The 15,336-nt window shown below is 36.9% G+C and overlaps 1 protein-coding gene across 6 annotated transcripts in view; it reads left to right on the forward strand.

Moving 5' to 3' along the window:
* The first annotated feature begins 7,649 nt into the window (after positions 1–7,649).
* LOC577966 (YTH domain-containing protein 1) overlaps positions 7,650–15,336 on the forward strand; it is a 28,925-nt gene continuing 21,238 nt past the window's right edge. For 2 of the 6 annotated variants that reach the window (XM_030996356.1, XM_030996355.1), the window contains exons 1-8: positions 7,653–7,798; positions 9,264–9,362; positions 9,804–10,342; positions 10,790–10,829; positions 11,595–11,879; positions 12,471–12,581; positions 13,090–13,146; positions 13,513–13,610. In XM_030996356.1, coding sequence (XP_030852216.1) covers positions 7,768–7,798; positions 9,264–9,362; positions 9,804–10,342; positions 10,790–10,829; positions 11,595–11,879; positions 12,471–12,581; positions 13,090–13,146; positions 13,513–13,610 — 1,260 coding nt within the window. In that variant the 5' untranslated portion in view covers positions 7,653–7,767. Of the gene's footprint in view, positions 7,799–9,263; positions 9,363–9,803; positions 10,343–10,789; positions 10,830–11,594; positions 11,880–12,470; positions 12,582–13,089; positions 13,147–13,512; positions 13,611–15,336 lie in introns of all 6 variants that reach the window. The other 4 variants (XM_011682846.2, XM_011682847.2, XM_030996354.1 and 1 more) reach the window with 4 other exon arrangements.

Consider the following 15,336-nt stretch of genomic DNA (forward strand, 5'->3'; position numbering starts at 1 on the left):
TCTTTAACCATATCTTTTTCAAAAGAAATTTAATTTTCAAGTATCCGATACCAATCCTAATAATATGGGAAAGAATGCTGGTGGCGCCAAAAGGATTTTTGATATTTTTTAAAGTACCAGACAGGCATGAATCCTAAAAATCTGGATACAAAATTACTAGAGGCGCCAGAATTAATTTTGAGTGATTTCTTTGAACTAGACAGAAACGTGACGTTGTAGCTTACGATTCATGCTATTCATCAATTACAGTTTAGGAAATTTAAGATCATTTGGGGTTTACCAACATTGTGTAGCAACAACATCTCCATATTACGGTCGAGTTACCAAGCGATCAACTCACCAGATAGTGCACGGAGGTGAATGTTATCGATATTCCCATCTTGATGCTATCGACCCGTTGTCGTCTGCTCAAACAATCTATTGTAAACAAGTTTTCACGGTCAGAGTACGAGGAGAAGCGCTCATCTTTTATTATCTTGATTGAAGGAGAACGCGTGGATGAGTATTTTATGAAAGTCCATTAGTTTATATTACTTTTGTTCAAGGGATTAGTTAATGAAAATATGTTTAGATGAGGTACAATTGTAAGGTAGAATTGCAGTATCGCATGATGAATTTTCATTCATCAATATTTGTTTGTTCTTTTATATGGTTCGTGAACACGGTAAATAGTTTGTCCGTCGTTATTTTTGGGGTTATATTTTTTATAGAGATGACATAACTTTTGCATAATACTTGCTGACCTGGACGAACAGCAGAATTGCTCTACTTTTTGGTTCAACTATTTCTCTTTGATTTTTTTTTGTCTTTGATATCCAACGTATGGTTGCACTATAAATGAATAATAGACAGATAAAAAGCTTTGAGTTATATAGCATAAGAAAATACATCACATAGGAAAGTAGCAAATTCTCTGTGTAATCATACAATATATTTTGCCTGATCATGAATTTTGTCTTTAGCAATCCATCAGCTTCATACATTTGACATGAAATTAAAGCTAATTTGGTATGGGAATCGTGTGTCGAGAGAACATGGCTATAATTCTGGATCGTTTATCCTGCAGTAGATTGATTGTTTGAACCAGTAAAATAAAAGTAAACTCACAAAACATTGCTGGAATTCATCTTCAATAAAAACCACATCTCTCATTTTGCACATAGTGATGGTGTCAGGCCGACTTTAATACCTCGTCCTTATCTTTCTATGCTCATTATACTCAGCCCCTATACATTTATTACCAAAATCCTTTGGCCCATGTCATTTATTTGTAATCTTGAACATTCAGCGTGAGTTTTGTTGGATTCTGTAAGAATTTATTTTCTATCATTATCAGAACTCAAGCTTATCTTTAACTTCATTCAAATGAGACACCTGCAAATGAAACAGAATAAAGCAGATATAGCCTGGGGCCTGCAAGGGACACGAACCCGCAACCTGCATCACACAATTGGCAAAAGATAAGTCTTTTGCACCCCAGTTTTTAATTTTCATTGTAGAGCATTAACATTTTCTTTATTATATTTCATTATATTCTATTGATGGTTCAATTGAAAATTTTGAACAAGCATGAGTGCCACCCCCCCCCCCTCTTTTTGGTGCTGAGCGTAATGTTCAGCTTGGTTTTCAAACAGTTTCTCAAGTGCAACTCGACAGGCAGAACACAAACAAATAAAAAACAAATTACATCTCAAGTTAGTTTTGGGAAAAGGAAATAGTAATGAGGATGAGGAAACGTGACTCTTAGTTTGTATCATTGCTGCTGCTTCTAATATAGAGGTAAATGCTTGTTCACTGAACTGCTGATTACTGATAAAAGGTGTTTGAAAAGACTCTCTGCGATATCTTCATGGTAAGACAAGTTTTTCTTAAGTGTAGCGGACTCTAAATTCATGGGAATTTGTCTTAAGAGAGAGAGTGGTATAATTATGTAGATCAGGGCCCTATTTCACAAAACTTGTCATCACAAATGACAGTTTTTGTTATAAGCTAGTGAAATCCTTGCTTCTGATTGGTTATCAGCAGATTTATCACTGATTTTTGGTCATTTGTCATTGAAAAAAGGGTTTTGTGAAACGGGTACCTGGTATGTTGTCTTTTTCTTGGCCCTCGAGGGGTGGGTGGGGCTGGTGTTGTCAGCACACAGAACCACATAAAAAAAAACATACCCGGGAGCCTTGTGAGAAGGAGATTTCTGCGTGAGTTTGAATTCTGCAGGCTCTTGTGCAACATCAGATTGACATTAGCAAAATTTAAAGAAATTTTTTTTTTTTCTTCATAAGAATCAAATCACGTCTTTGAATTCAATCGAAGATAATCTCGGGTAAAGGTAAACTTCGTTCGCGTACCTCGTAACTATGGAGCCTGCTCAGACTCAAGTCGGCATGCTATCTCGATCAAAGAAACGTTTAGTCCTTAGTCTATTCTTCGCCCAATCACAGCAAACCTCCATTGATTCAAACTTGGCACGTCCATCGGCTTAACCTCGTACATGGTCTACAAGCCAAGCCTGAGATCGGCGCACCGATAAAAGGAAGATCTCCTCAATGTTATCAGTGCAACAGATCTGCTGATCAGATTGTGATACCAATGACAATAGCAAACTTTTCCGTTACGCACAACTTCCAACGACCGTGCGGGTGAATGTAGGGATGACACCAAAGTGCGTCTATTTGAACAAATGTTTAAGGGCAAACAAAATTTCTTGCAAAAGGACTTATATCTCGGTGGAAATTACTTTTCGTTTTATTTAAAACCACAACTGAATTTATGCTATATGAAGTCATGGCCTTTTTATTCAGACTATTTGGGCCCGATGTAGTTTGGTCCTTGACGAAAAGTTGTAGTGTTGAGCAATTGATTTTATTTACGAAATTTCTAGATTTTTAATTGCTGTGAACTTAGAAAAAAACACAATGTATATACAGTATATATATATATAAATGTATATATATCTGTGATTATAAAGTTAAGTCTATTCGTATACTGTAAAAAAACACATTGTGCTTTAAAAAAATCCCCAAAACACCAAGCCTGTTGAGAAAGCTTCTCTAAAGGAATAGCAGAAAAAGAAACAAAATTGAACTTCAATAAGATAACCGAATGGTCTATGGACCAACATGGAAACAGTTAGAGCTAATCATAAATCCATAATCTTAAAATTTGAGATGTTTGTGTAATTGCCAAAAAATACATCATTTAAATTTAGGATTATCATTATGCCTATAATAATTATTCAACTATCATTTCAGAAAATGAAAATTGTATTTTCTTCATGCGATATAAATTATACTTTTGCATCAGCTCATGTAAATATTCCACAAGAAATGAAATCTTTTATGTACATGTTCATCACTTGTCTTGTGTGGCTATTTGTATTGTAGTGGTCCTATCATATTTTCCCCACCCCCTCCATTAATGGAATCACTTGGAGACACATATAGGCCAATAACTTTATTCTAAATAATTGTTTAAAATATATAATGTGTTCATCTATGTGATAACTATTTAATTTCTACTCATTTGATCTTGATGAGCGTTTCGTCATGTTATGCTACACGTCAAGTACAGGACTTAGGAAAGAGTGGTTCATACGCCCGTCTGCAACTAACCCAATTCCACGCCTTGGGCGTTGAGATCGCGCGTTCCTATCGACCGGTAATCGCGATATAAGAACGGGACCTGTGAAAGAGTTAGATCTTTATCTTCATGCTACTTGATCAGGAGTCAAAAGACATTAAAACAACAAAGGAAGAATAAAAACGAAAGAATTGGAAGACACGATTTTGTCACGAGCAGCACCGTTCAGAATTGAGTTCATTACATATGATATAGAAGATTTGGAAACTAATATCGTTTCTTTTTTTATTAATTTTTAATAGAAAAGAGATGGACCATAAACTGTGGGAATATTATTTGGTTGCTAATATCATTACTTTGCTAAAAAGATGGTAAAGCTCGTTATATTCAAGAGAATTCATTAAAATATGTTGATATTCTTTCCGACACCTCCCTACGAAAAGATCATCGGGACCGCGTCCTGAAACGTTCATTTTTACTCACTTACCCATACCCGTCCCCCCCCCAAAAAAAAATACATATAGATACGACTCCGTTGGTTTATCCAGATAATGAAACACGCGTGCAATCTCAAGTGGCAGAATCCCCCCTCCCCCACTCAGTGTTATTTAGGTTACGCATATGCTTGTTCCCTCTTTTTGAAAGCACCCCCTATCTGAGGACTGCCAACATTTCCGAACCCCCCTTTCGCGGGCTTTTCCTGCTTTGGAGACCCCCCAAAATCTTGAAAAATGCTCAATGTACCCCCCTAAATTCGGAATAATTTCTCAGGAGTCCGAAGAGATGAGAAAAAACAAAAAAAAAAAACAAACCCTTTTTAAAGAAATCTCCGGGTGAAAAGTTAATACACCCCTTTTTTTTGTTACAATTCTCGGGCCGGACTTTGTCGCACGAAAAGTACCCCTTTACCGGACATTTTGGTAACACGCATGGGGTCCGTCCGTTCTCGGAGTGGGGGGCCGGGGGCAGAATGTACTAGGTGTATCGATAAGTATTCTTTAATTGATGGGGTCTGTATTCTTTAAGTGGAGGGGGGAGGCGGCAGCTCAATTATACTTTTCCCCCAGATAAATACACGTCATTACTGTTCACCATTGACTATAAACATGTAGGATAATTAATCATTATGCTCATGGGGGAGAATGATTGACAAGCACTGGGGTTTCTAGGGCCCATCCATCCGGGCTGACCAGATTAAACTTTAAAAAAAAAAGCAGAAACACGAAGTTGCAAACCATCCAGAGACTCCTAATAAATTGCGTTACTTATTAATTAATTATTTCATTACAAATCTTTATTCTCAGTTTTCTTATGAAGACTATAACTGATTTTCTTATAAAATTGAAGATATTTATGGCGTATATATTCAATACTGAATGAACGCCATAAAACATTTACCAACAACAACAACAACCATCCATCTCAGCCACTCTTGAGCTCATAACACCGGCTTCCTTTGAAACAAAGAATAATTTTTAAATTACTCTTGTGTGTCTACAAAATAATATCGGTATAATTAAATGTGAATCCTAACCAGGGGCGGATCCAACCGGCGACAAGGGAGGGGACCAAATAGGGGGCCCAATTCGTGAGAAAATATTTAACGGCGATTCAGCCAGCCGGCGGGGGTGGGGGGAAGTGGGCACTATTTTTGTTTTACTCAACGCTCATCCCCCCCCCCCCCCCCTTTGAGCCAGGGAGACGGGGGCCGTATTTTTTTTAAAGGTTAAATTTACCTATTTTTTTAAACCAGGGGAGGGGGTCCGGGTCCCCTAGATCCGCCACTGATCCTAACGTCATTATGCCTGCAAGAATGGCCTTCTTGCTTGCAGCCGACGAACCAATTTCAGGTCTACCCAATTATTCGTGCGCTTTGGTCATGAGATGGCGTTATTTATGAGCTGAAGTAGACTCTAAGCTGAAAAAGTACTTTATTTTATAGACAGAGTAAGTAATTGGGAGGAGGGAGGGAGTGAGGGAGAGAGGGAGAGTGTGTATATGTGTGTGTGTGTGTGTGTGTGTGTGAGAGAGAGAGAGAGAGAGAGAGAGAGAGAGAGAGAGAGAGAGAGAGAGAGAGAGAGAAATGTGGGAGGTGGGAGGGGGCACCGTAGACAGCAATGCTAAGGGAAATGGTCGCCCTTAAAATCCACCCCAAAGACGAAAAAAAAAAAAAAACAGAGAGAAAGCGGGAAAAAGAAGGAAGTAAATGTAAAGAAAAAAGATATAATCATCTTCCACTGGGAAAAATACATCAAGTTACATTATAAATAAGTTAACAAAGTTTCAAGTAGTATAATTTGAATGCAAAAAAAAAGAAGAATAAATATAAATATTTTGCCAAGAGACAGAGAAATAGATCCACAAAAGAATAACAAATAATGCAATCTAAAATCGAAGGTAAAAAAGGAGGGAATTGACTATTTTGCCCGGCCCCCCCCCCCCCCACTCCGGGAACGGAGGGACCGCATGCGTATTCCCAAAATCTCATGCCGTCGTAAGGAAAAAAGATCTGCCCGTATTGACTTTACACACCGAGCTTATCCTGAAAGGGGGGGGGGGGGGGGGGGGGGGGGTAAGAGGACACTTTTTTTGGGGGGGGGGGGGGGGGGGGGGGGTAAGAGGACACTTTTTTTGGGGGGGGGGTCTCGAAATTTGAAAATTTGACATTTTGTCCAGTTGGGGGGGGGGGTAAGGTCACCTTTTTAATGTCACCTATTGGCATTTAAAAAAAAAAAAAAAAAAAAAAAAATCAAAAGGGAAGGGTTTTCCAAAATAACATACAAAAAACATTCACAAAACAAACTCGAGGGGGGGGGGGGTTTAACCCCAAAACCACCCCCCTGCGTACGCGCCTGCATCATAATAACTTAAGTTATTTCTTGGGGTGAGGCTTTTTTGTTTTCAATGATATTTTATTTTCTCCATTGCTTTTCACTAACAATAACAAAAATAACAATAACAAAATCAATACATAAAATAATCTGCATGTTAATATTATTATATAGAATATGATTTTACATGTCACATCTAAATAATACAAATGAGCTTTTACTATTTACATCAAATAAAGCATGAAACATGCATGCATGAAGAAGGCATGAACATAAAAAGACATTTAAGGAAAAGAAAAAGAAAGAAAGAATAAAAGAAAAAACACACACGCACACAAACACCCGCACACACACACTTACATACACACACGTGCACAGACACCCACACAAACACCCACTGAAAACATGCCTTCATTTTGTGAGAATCTCGACCATTATATCAGCCATGTCCATTTCATTGCTTCTATTCGACTTCCTTATTTTATTTATTCTTCACGAAGCTATTCTAAAATTGTCCCACTTTCTAAAAAATGATAATGTTCTTCGGTCCCCAGCTAATTTCTTCTCCTCCTTTCTATTTTCTAATAATCTTTTCTTAATCTCCAAATAAGTTGGTGTTTTTGTCTATTTTTACTATCTATAAATATCATATATTTTATCAAAATTATGATATGATTTAATAACTGTTCCTTCCCTATGTTTAACTCAAATATCCTACATGGATATCTTTCCAATTTATTTTGTAATCTCTACTAAATTAAATAAATTCTCACACTCTTCCCAAATTGGTTTTACTTTCTCACAAAGACAAAATAAATGCTCGTAAGTTTCTTCATATTTACCACAAAAAGAACATAAATTACTATTAACCATTTTAAATGTATATAAATGTAATTTAGTATATATAATATTATGAGGCATTTTAAATTGAAATTCTCTAAGCTTACTATTCAATGTGCATTTTGTAAGTCTTAAAAATATTAATTGTATCTTTTCCATGAATATTATAACTCTGTTCTAAATTTCGTTCTGCATATGATTTTTCTACTCTCTTATTTAATAAAAAAGTGTATATAATTTTTGAGGTTATTTTATCTAACATATATAACTTTTCAATCATAATAATATCCATATCTATATTTGAGTGAGTATTTTTATTTAAAAATTGTTCCATAAAGGAAGGAAGTCGGCTCCTTTAACGTTACGTTGAGAACGGACGTAGAGGGAGTGCGCAATCTCGTTATTATTCATTACAATATCTCGCGAGATCCTGTGCGGCAGCAAATTCTATTTTCATGCAAAACGACAGGAAATACTGCCGAAAATTGATAAAACGACCTACAATCAGAGGTCAGATATGTCAGAGCCAGAGCAGGAGGAGAGTAAAGGTACGCATGTCTTCTTTGGTTCATACAATGATTATATATTGATAGTTATTTGTGTGTGATTGTGCAAAGAGTGAGGTGTAGTAATGAGCTATGCGCTGTATTTTGCAACAAAGCTTCAAAGCTACGCGCAGGTCAATGTTGTCATCACTGCATGACTTTGTGCACGCGCCAGTCACTGGGAGGCCGACTGTCCGGCCATGGCCATGCATGTCGTTTTGTCGAGGTCGAGATTAAGAATTTAATCAGCCCACAAAATATCAATAGTTAACCCCAAAATGGCAAACAGTGTTATGAAATGAAAATCGAAAGATATGAATGATTAACAAGCTAAATTTTCAGGAATCGTAGAAGACACCGTGTCCGTGACCGTCCATTGATTAACTAGTAAAACTAGATTGTAATTTCAGTAGGGATGCTGGTTCGAGAATGAGGATCGTCTGCATAAGCCAGGATATTCTCGTAAGTCGTAAACACAGATAAATTGCATCCCAATAAATAAGGATCGTTCTCATTTTCGCAGATATTTTTTTCATCAGTGCTCTGCAGGTTGCGGGTTCCCGAACCACGCGCAAGCGATGCAAAAAACGGATTACGCTTAGGCTAGATCTAGACCTAATACAGAAATAAACCCAGTTCACCGACTACTTCTGTATGGGTTGTCCCGTCTTCCCGAGGATTTATCGCTCATAATGTGAAAGTCTCTGTACAAAGTCAATGTGAAAATGAAGAAAATCTTTGAGGAATCCGTTTTTTCGCATCGTGCACGTGAAGTTAGCAACCATAATGATCATCATCAATTCATAATGCGAACTTCTTGCATGCATTTAATGTGGATCTGAGCTTACAGTCACTAATTTCACATGCGCACCGGTTTGCTGTGAAACCTGTGAGAAAGTGTTAACTAATGTCTTCGTTTTTAGGAAAAATACTGACTTTTAAATCATGACCGTTCTTTGAACAATTGTGGAAGATATGAATGATTTTTGGTGTGCTATAGAATATAGTAAGATCCATGCTGGAGTCACAGGTCCAAAGTATGGACACAGTTCTGAACAAGTGCTGAAAATTGAGGGAAAAAAGAGAGAACTGAGTAAAGTATCAAGGAAACCGCAATTGATCATGTTTAACTTAAAGTTTAAAGAAATTCCGAAAAGTTGTGATTTGTCGATCAATTACCGAATTGGCAACCGAAGGAAAAAAAAGCAAGCACTCTCCTGTGATCATACCCAGACATTGTATGTCCGGAAAGGTTTTGTGTCCAGACAGTTGATTTAAACAGTAACTTGAAGAAGTTTTTGAGCACTATTTCATAAATATTCTAAGACCGTACAGATTTGACAATATTATAAAGGACAAATATTCATGATGGTTATTTTAGTCTATTTTAAACCAGCTAATTTCTTTTTGGACATCAGTTTAACATGCCAATATTTTTTCTTTTTCTGTTTTTGATGTGTTTTACCAGGAGGAGAAGATGTAGTGAATGTTTTGACAGATATTATGGCTCCGGTGGACGATGACTTTGATGAAGAAGTAAAAACTCTTACGCCTGCCAAGAAAGTTGGTAAGTTTCTTTGAATGTTTTCTCCACACTACCTTTTCCTTCAAGGTATCGTCTGAAAGTGCTACCTAGTAGATAACTTTGATATATAATATTAATGAAAAATCTAAAAGAGACATAAAGGGGTAGATATTTTTTCACCAATACACTAGAGTTATTGACATTGATACACAGTAAATAAATGAAAAGGCAGGGTTCTGGGCTTAAAAAGCCACAGGGAATTATTTAATAGGAAAAGGCATGAGTTAATTGTCCTGTAGCTTTGTGTTTTGAGAACTGCATTGCTACGACTGAGATGGGTACCTTATCAAAATGCTATGTTGCTTCTTGGTAATACAAGGCTTAGATGTGTCATTTGTAATTTGGAATGTTTATGGTTGACATACTAAGATCTTTGTCTGAAGAGCTATGTGCCTATTATCCCCTATCTCTCTATTTTTTTAGTAGTCAAGAAAGTCACAAAAGCCACAAAATCTACAGCACAGACAAAGACTGTTAAAAAACCAGCAAGCCCAGCCACTGCCAAATCTACAAAGCAAGCCCCAACTCCGGCAACCAGCGAAGAACCAGCACCAAAGACTGAAACCACAAGTGAACAACCCCCCAAAACCACCCCATCCACCACAGCCACCACAGCGGCTACCACAGCCACGACTCCTGCAAAGTCAGCGACCACTAGCTCAACACCGGTCACCAAGACCAAGAAGGTCATCAAGAAGACTCCAGCCAGTGCTAAGTCCGGAGGAGCAGCAGCAACAAAACAAGCCACAGCCAAGCCCACGGCAGGGAAGTCCACTGCTGGGACTACAGGATCAGCAGCTAAAAAGAAGCCAGTGAAGGTGGTAAAGAAGCCAACACCGGCCTCTGGGAAAGCCAAACCTGCAGCTCCTGCTGAAGAGAGTGTGGATAAGGCCAAAGCAGAAACTGTTGAAAGTGCAAAGGCTCAGGAAGAGACTGCTATTACAGAGAAAGAAGAAACATTGGTACTTTTTTTTAAAACTTCTTATATTAAGATTTTGACCTGATCATTTCTCCCAAATGTTATTTCATTTGTGAGATTAGAGCATTTATACCTGTTGGTGCTGTGTGTTTGTGAAGTCTTGAAATCCTGTCTCAAAAAAACTTTACTTGGCTGACCACTTTCTTATCTAATTTAGGAAACAATTTTCTTCAGTATTAGTGATTACAAAGCTACACGAATGGCATGCAAATTTATGTAATGACAAATTATCTTCTCATTAAGTAATATCAGCTTTTATTGTTATACCAGGTAATGAAAACGCAACTAATTCATTATAGTCTTATATAACAAGTTGTAGCCAATTCTGAGTTGTTTCAAATGATTAGTCCAGTCTTTTAGAAACTTGTGGTATTGGTGTTAGTTGTAGTTAATTACATTCTTTCCTGTTGTGTGTCCCATTTTCAAAAAGGCTCCAGAAAATACTGAAACTCCTATGGAAACAAATGAAGGTAAGAACACATTTTACAATTTCATATATTTACATGTAGATATATTATACTCATAAATGATAAAAAGGAATCACATATCAATGTATACATGATAATCCCTGTTCTAATTTATTGCATTTACTACTTCATAGATCTTTGATCCAATTTTACTTGTTTGATAATAGTAATATTAGCTGGACTTTTTTCTTCTTTAGAAGATACAAAGCCCTGAATATTTTTAGTACTCTGTCTTTGTCCCAGTTTCTGAAAATCAGGTACCCATTTGCGTAATATGGGACAAACTAAATTAATGTATTTATTCTGTTATAGAAGCAAATGTAAAGCAGCACTTGATTTAAAGACTTAAAATGTAGGAAAAAATCTTCCTTAAGTTTTCATTACTCTATCGAGACCCCTAAACAAACAATTTTAGCTGTGTACTCGGAAAGGTGATACAAAGTTTTGGGGAATTTAGAAAATTGGCTGGATAGTGATTCTTTAAAATTTGATATATTTAGATTCCCATGTGGATGTATTAGAAGCACTAGAACATTTAGGCCCTAAAATACTTTTGCTTTCGATATCTTGACCTTGAGAGGGAGCTGTACAACATAAAGAATTTATTATTTACAATTTCATCACTGTAGACTCGATTTGAACCGCGACAACAATTACTGAATGTTGTAGGATTGCATATGCTTCCAATATGTTCATTTGAACCAAATTCATGACCCCATACCAAAACTTTGTATTACCTTTAACCATGATTTTCATCTTCAAATTCAGACGACCAGATAAAAGACATCGACAACTCTGCAGAGATATCCACCGAAGCCGTGCCAGACGTTGAGATCAGCAAAGAAGGTGCCGACGAGGAGGAAGACGAAGAGCAAGAAGAAGAGGAAGAAGAAGAGGAGGACGAAGAAGAAGAAGGTGGTGACGAAGAGGACGGTAGCAACATCGTAGAGGGCGACGCGAACGGAGACGACGAAGACATGGAGCCGCCCGATTTCAATGACTCGTTTGACGTGAGGAGTGAAGCAAGCTCCAGTAGCTCTGGGAGTCAAATAGGTAAATTACTATTATTTATTCGGCAAAACAAAGTGTATACAAAAGAGTTACATAGAAAAACAAAAGATAACAATTATTTAAAAAAAAAAATTATTGTGCTTCCCATGAGCATTTACAAGTTGCCAGGAATGGGGCAGGCAAACTAAATCACCGATTATGATTATGAAGATCTTCTCTTGTACAGCTTTTGATGCTTATGCACTGATTCATTAATACCAATATATGGTAGTAGGGCAAGTCCATGGTAGGTGCAATATGACTTATAAATGGAGTTATGAACATAACCATGTTAAAAGTTTGGTCTTTGGTCTTTGGTCTCTGGTTGATATTGCGTAAAGGACTAAATGCTGATTTTCTATTTGCATTCTATAACTCTAACATTCTACATATTAATTAGCATTCACATTATTATAGTTATCATTTAATTATAGAATTATATTAGATATTATAGAAATCATTAAAGAAAAAATGTTATTGTTACAATCCATATAATATTGCTTCCCATAACTTTTGGACTGATTTGTCACCATTTTCAAGAGTTGAATCTTTCTATTTTTATTTGGTACCATGCTTTTTTAAAATTTCTTGCAGATGAGGCTGAGAGTGATCATGACAGCAGGCAGAGGTCTAGAAGAGACAGAAAACGTCAATTTTCTCCAATTGTGTATGAGGGAGAGGACATATCTGATTCTGAAGATGATGGTGAGAATATTTTTTTATTAATTGAAGCGGAACATCCATCAGGGGGTCAGTTGGAGGACCCAATTTCACTGTAATTGACGAAGAAATAAAAGAGTGTTCAATGTTTAAGTCTTCTCTAAATGATTTGGAGCATAATAAAATCAATTCTTGTGAGTGAAGAAGAATTTCACAGCTCTGTGGACTACAGTGATGAAGTATTAAGAGAGTCTAGGGCCCCATTTCACAAAACTTGTCATCAGTGACAAATGACAGTTTGTGTTATAAGCTAGTAAAATCTTTGCCTCTGATTAGTTATCAGCAGATTCTGATTTTTGCGATTTGTCATTGAATAAAGGCTTTGTGAAACGGGTCCTAGTATTATGATGAATGTTAGAAACGTTTTTTACATTGTTTCTTGTAAGTCAATCCGCAGGTTATGGGACAGTTGGCTATTTAATATATCAGTCCATAATATTTGAAATCAGGGGAAAGTAATATAATATCTTCTTTTCCTGAATGTTTATTCCAGCAGATGACAGCAACAAGAAAGCCAAGTTATCTTCATCCGTCAACGACATGAAAGGAGGTAATGTTTTGTTTGATCTGACATGGGATCATGTTGATTGTTTTATAATTTTCTCAATAAATTTTAATGAAAGAGCAAACATTTTACTTGACCATTCTTACCAGTAAAACATTTTTTTGACATTTTACTGGCCTGGGGCCAACCGGCTAGTGGTGGTGTCGAGTTTTCGTGAAAATCTGATTTTTCTCTCCAAAATCTGATTTTTCAGGATAATAGTCTGTTTTTTTGTGTGTCAAGAGGTTGGCATCTCTGATTTCATACTGACAAAGAGTGTATCCAGGGAATAAATCATCAAGACCGTTTCAATCCTATGACGTTCCTGGATTGGAAGAATTAATTCCTGTGCCTTTTCTTGATCCTTTGAAGGTGACCAGACTGCCAAGATGAAGTACCTGTTCAGAGATGCCCGCTACTTCCTCATCAAGAGCAACAACCATGAGAACATTGCTCTTGCCAAGGCTAAGGTAAGTGGTGGTGGGTGGGGTGCAGTCATTGATCGGAAAGGTGGTTCGAGAGTACGAGAAGTAGATTGAAAGAGAAGGGGAGAAGCAGAGAAAGAGGAGAAGAGAGGGAGAGAGCTAGGGACAGTGGAAGAGTGACAAGTGATGATGTAAAGATATATCAAATAACTGGAATTTCCTTGCAGTTTTGTCAAAACTTCTGCCTTTTAGTGTTCTCACATCATACAAACGCTTTAGGAATTGCACTTTGTACATTCTTTCGATATCTTGTGGATTCCTAGAAATTGAACAAATTTGCATTTTTTGCAGTATTGCATATTTCATACCTAACATCGTATAAAGTAAAAATAACTCAATCCTGTACTATTGCAATACCAATTAAATAAAAAGGTTAAGTACTGCATCACGTTTCTCCTCCCCAGAGAAAGTGCAAATTAAGTTAGCTTTGTATTCACTCTCATTATTAAACAGTTATTTTCATTTCTGAGTTCTGACTTCTGCATCTACAAAGGTTGAAGGTTAAGGCCAAGTTGCAAGGAGGTTGAAATGAGTGGCTGTCTGGCTGATATGAAATCACTTTGAGTGGTTGTGTTTTGGTGTTAAACGAATGAAGTGGTTGGAAATATGATGGTGATGATGATAACATTTGTATTGATGGAAAAGAGCATTGCGGATTTGATTCATAATCTGCAATATTTTGATGGGAAGATTCACTGTCATATCATGCAGGAGAAGATTTAAAAAAAAACAGTTTATCTATGAATTGTAAAGTATCTATTAAGATGTCTACATATGATATCTGATTGTCAAAGATTATAATAATTGGATGAATATTTCATACATGTAGGTAAATGAATTGTGTCATGTATAATAAATAGAACCTTCAAGGTATATGAATATTCAATATGTAAAGTTAGTACTGGACAGGTGAAATTTTTTGGAAGCAGACGACAGTGTCAGACATGCAGGAATCAACTTTGTGGAAACAGTGGAAGCCAGTATGTGTGTTGGGAGTATGGAATGGCAAGAACTGCGCAGTTGACGACGATCTGCATCGACAGTGTGCCATAGTGATTTATGGAATGGCTTGGTAATGCAGATAATGCGGCGGAGAGGAGCTGTACGATAGGCCTAGTGAATACCAGTTGTGATGAAAAGCGATCTTCAGATGTTTTGCAAAGTGGAAGCATACACTATGTTCATCAGCAATTGTGAGTCGTCTCGGTGAAGCAGCTTCATTCTTGTTTCAAGATTGGATCCCCTGACGATATCGACGATATCAGGAGGTTGTGCCATGGAATGTCATTTTGGATTGGACGTGAGTGTGACTTGCATTAGTGGAAACACATTAAGTGAACTTTTTGAAAACGCTCTTGGTACTTCGATCATAAACTCTCAAAGAACTGAATAAAAGAACATTCAATTCTATCTCGATCAAGAGCTTAATAAATGAACTATCTTACCAATACCTTTGCAAATGCACCACCAATAGCTTGATATGAACATTTTCAAAAAGAAAAAAAAGTGCATTTGTGTAATTTAATCTTCACTTATCATGGACAATTTCTGGAAAAGGAATATGAAAAACAATTTGTATTTGTACAATTCTTGCCATGGACCTATCTAATCTGGCCTTGAACTTCAATCCACACTTTGACGCTATTGTTTTGACGAAGTGCATCAGTGGACGTTGATTATCAGAATGAACCTCTTTGTTTCTACATGTAGT

Source organism: Strongylocentrotus purpuratus, unplaced genomic scaffold (assembly GCF_000002235.5).
Source record: "Strongylocentrotus purpuratus isolate Spur 01 unplaced genomic scaffold, Spur_5.0 spur5_scaffold_3, whole genome shotgun sequence".
Classification (NCBI taxonomy): domain Eukaryota; kingdom Metazoa; phylum Echinodermata; class Echinoidea; order Camarodonta; family Strongylocentrotidae; genus Strongylocentrotus; species Strongylocentrotus purpuratus.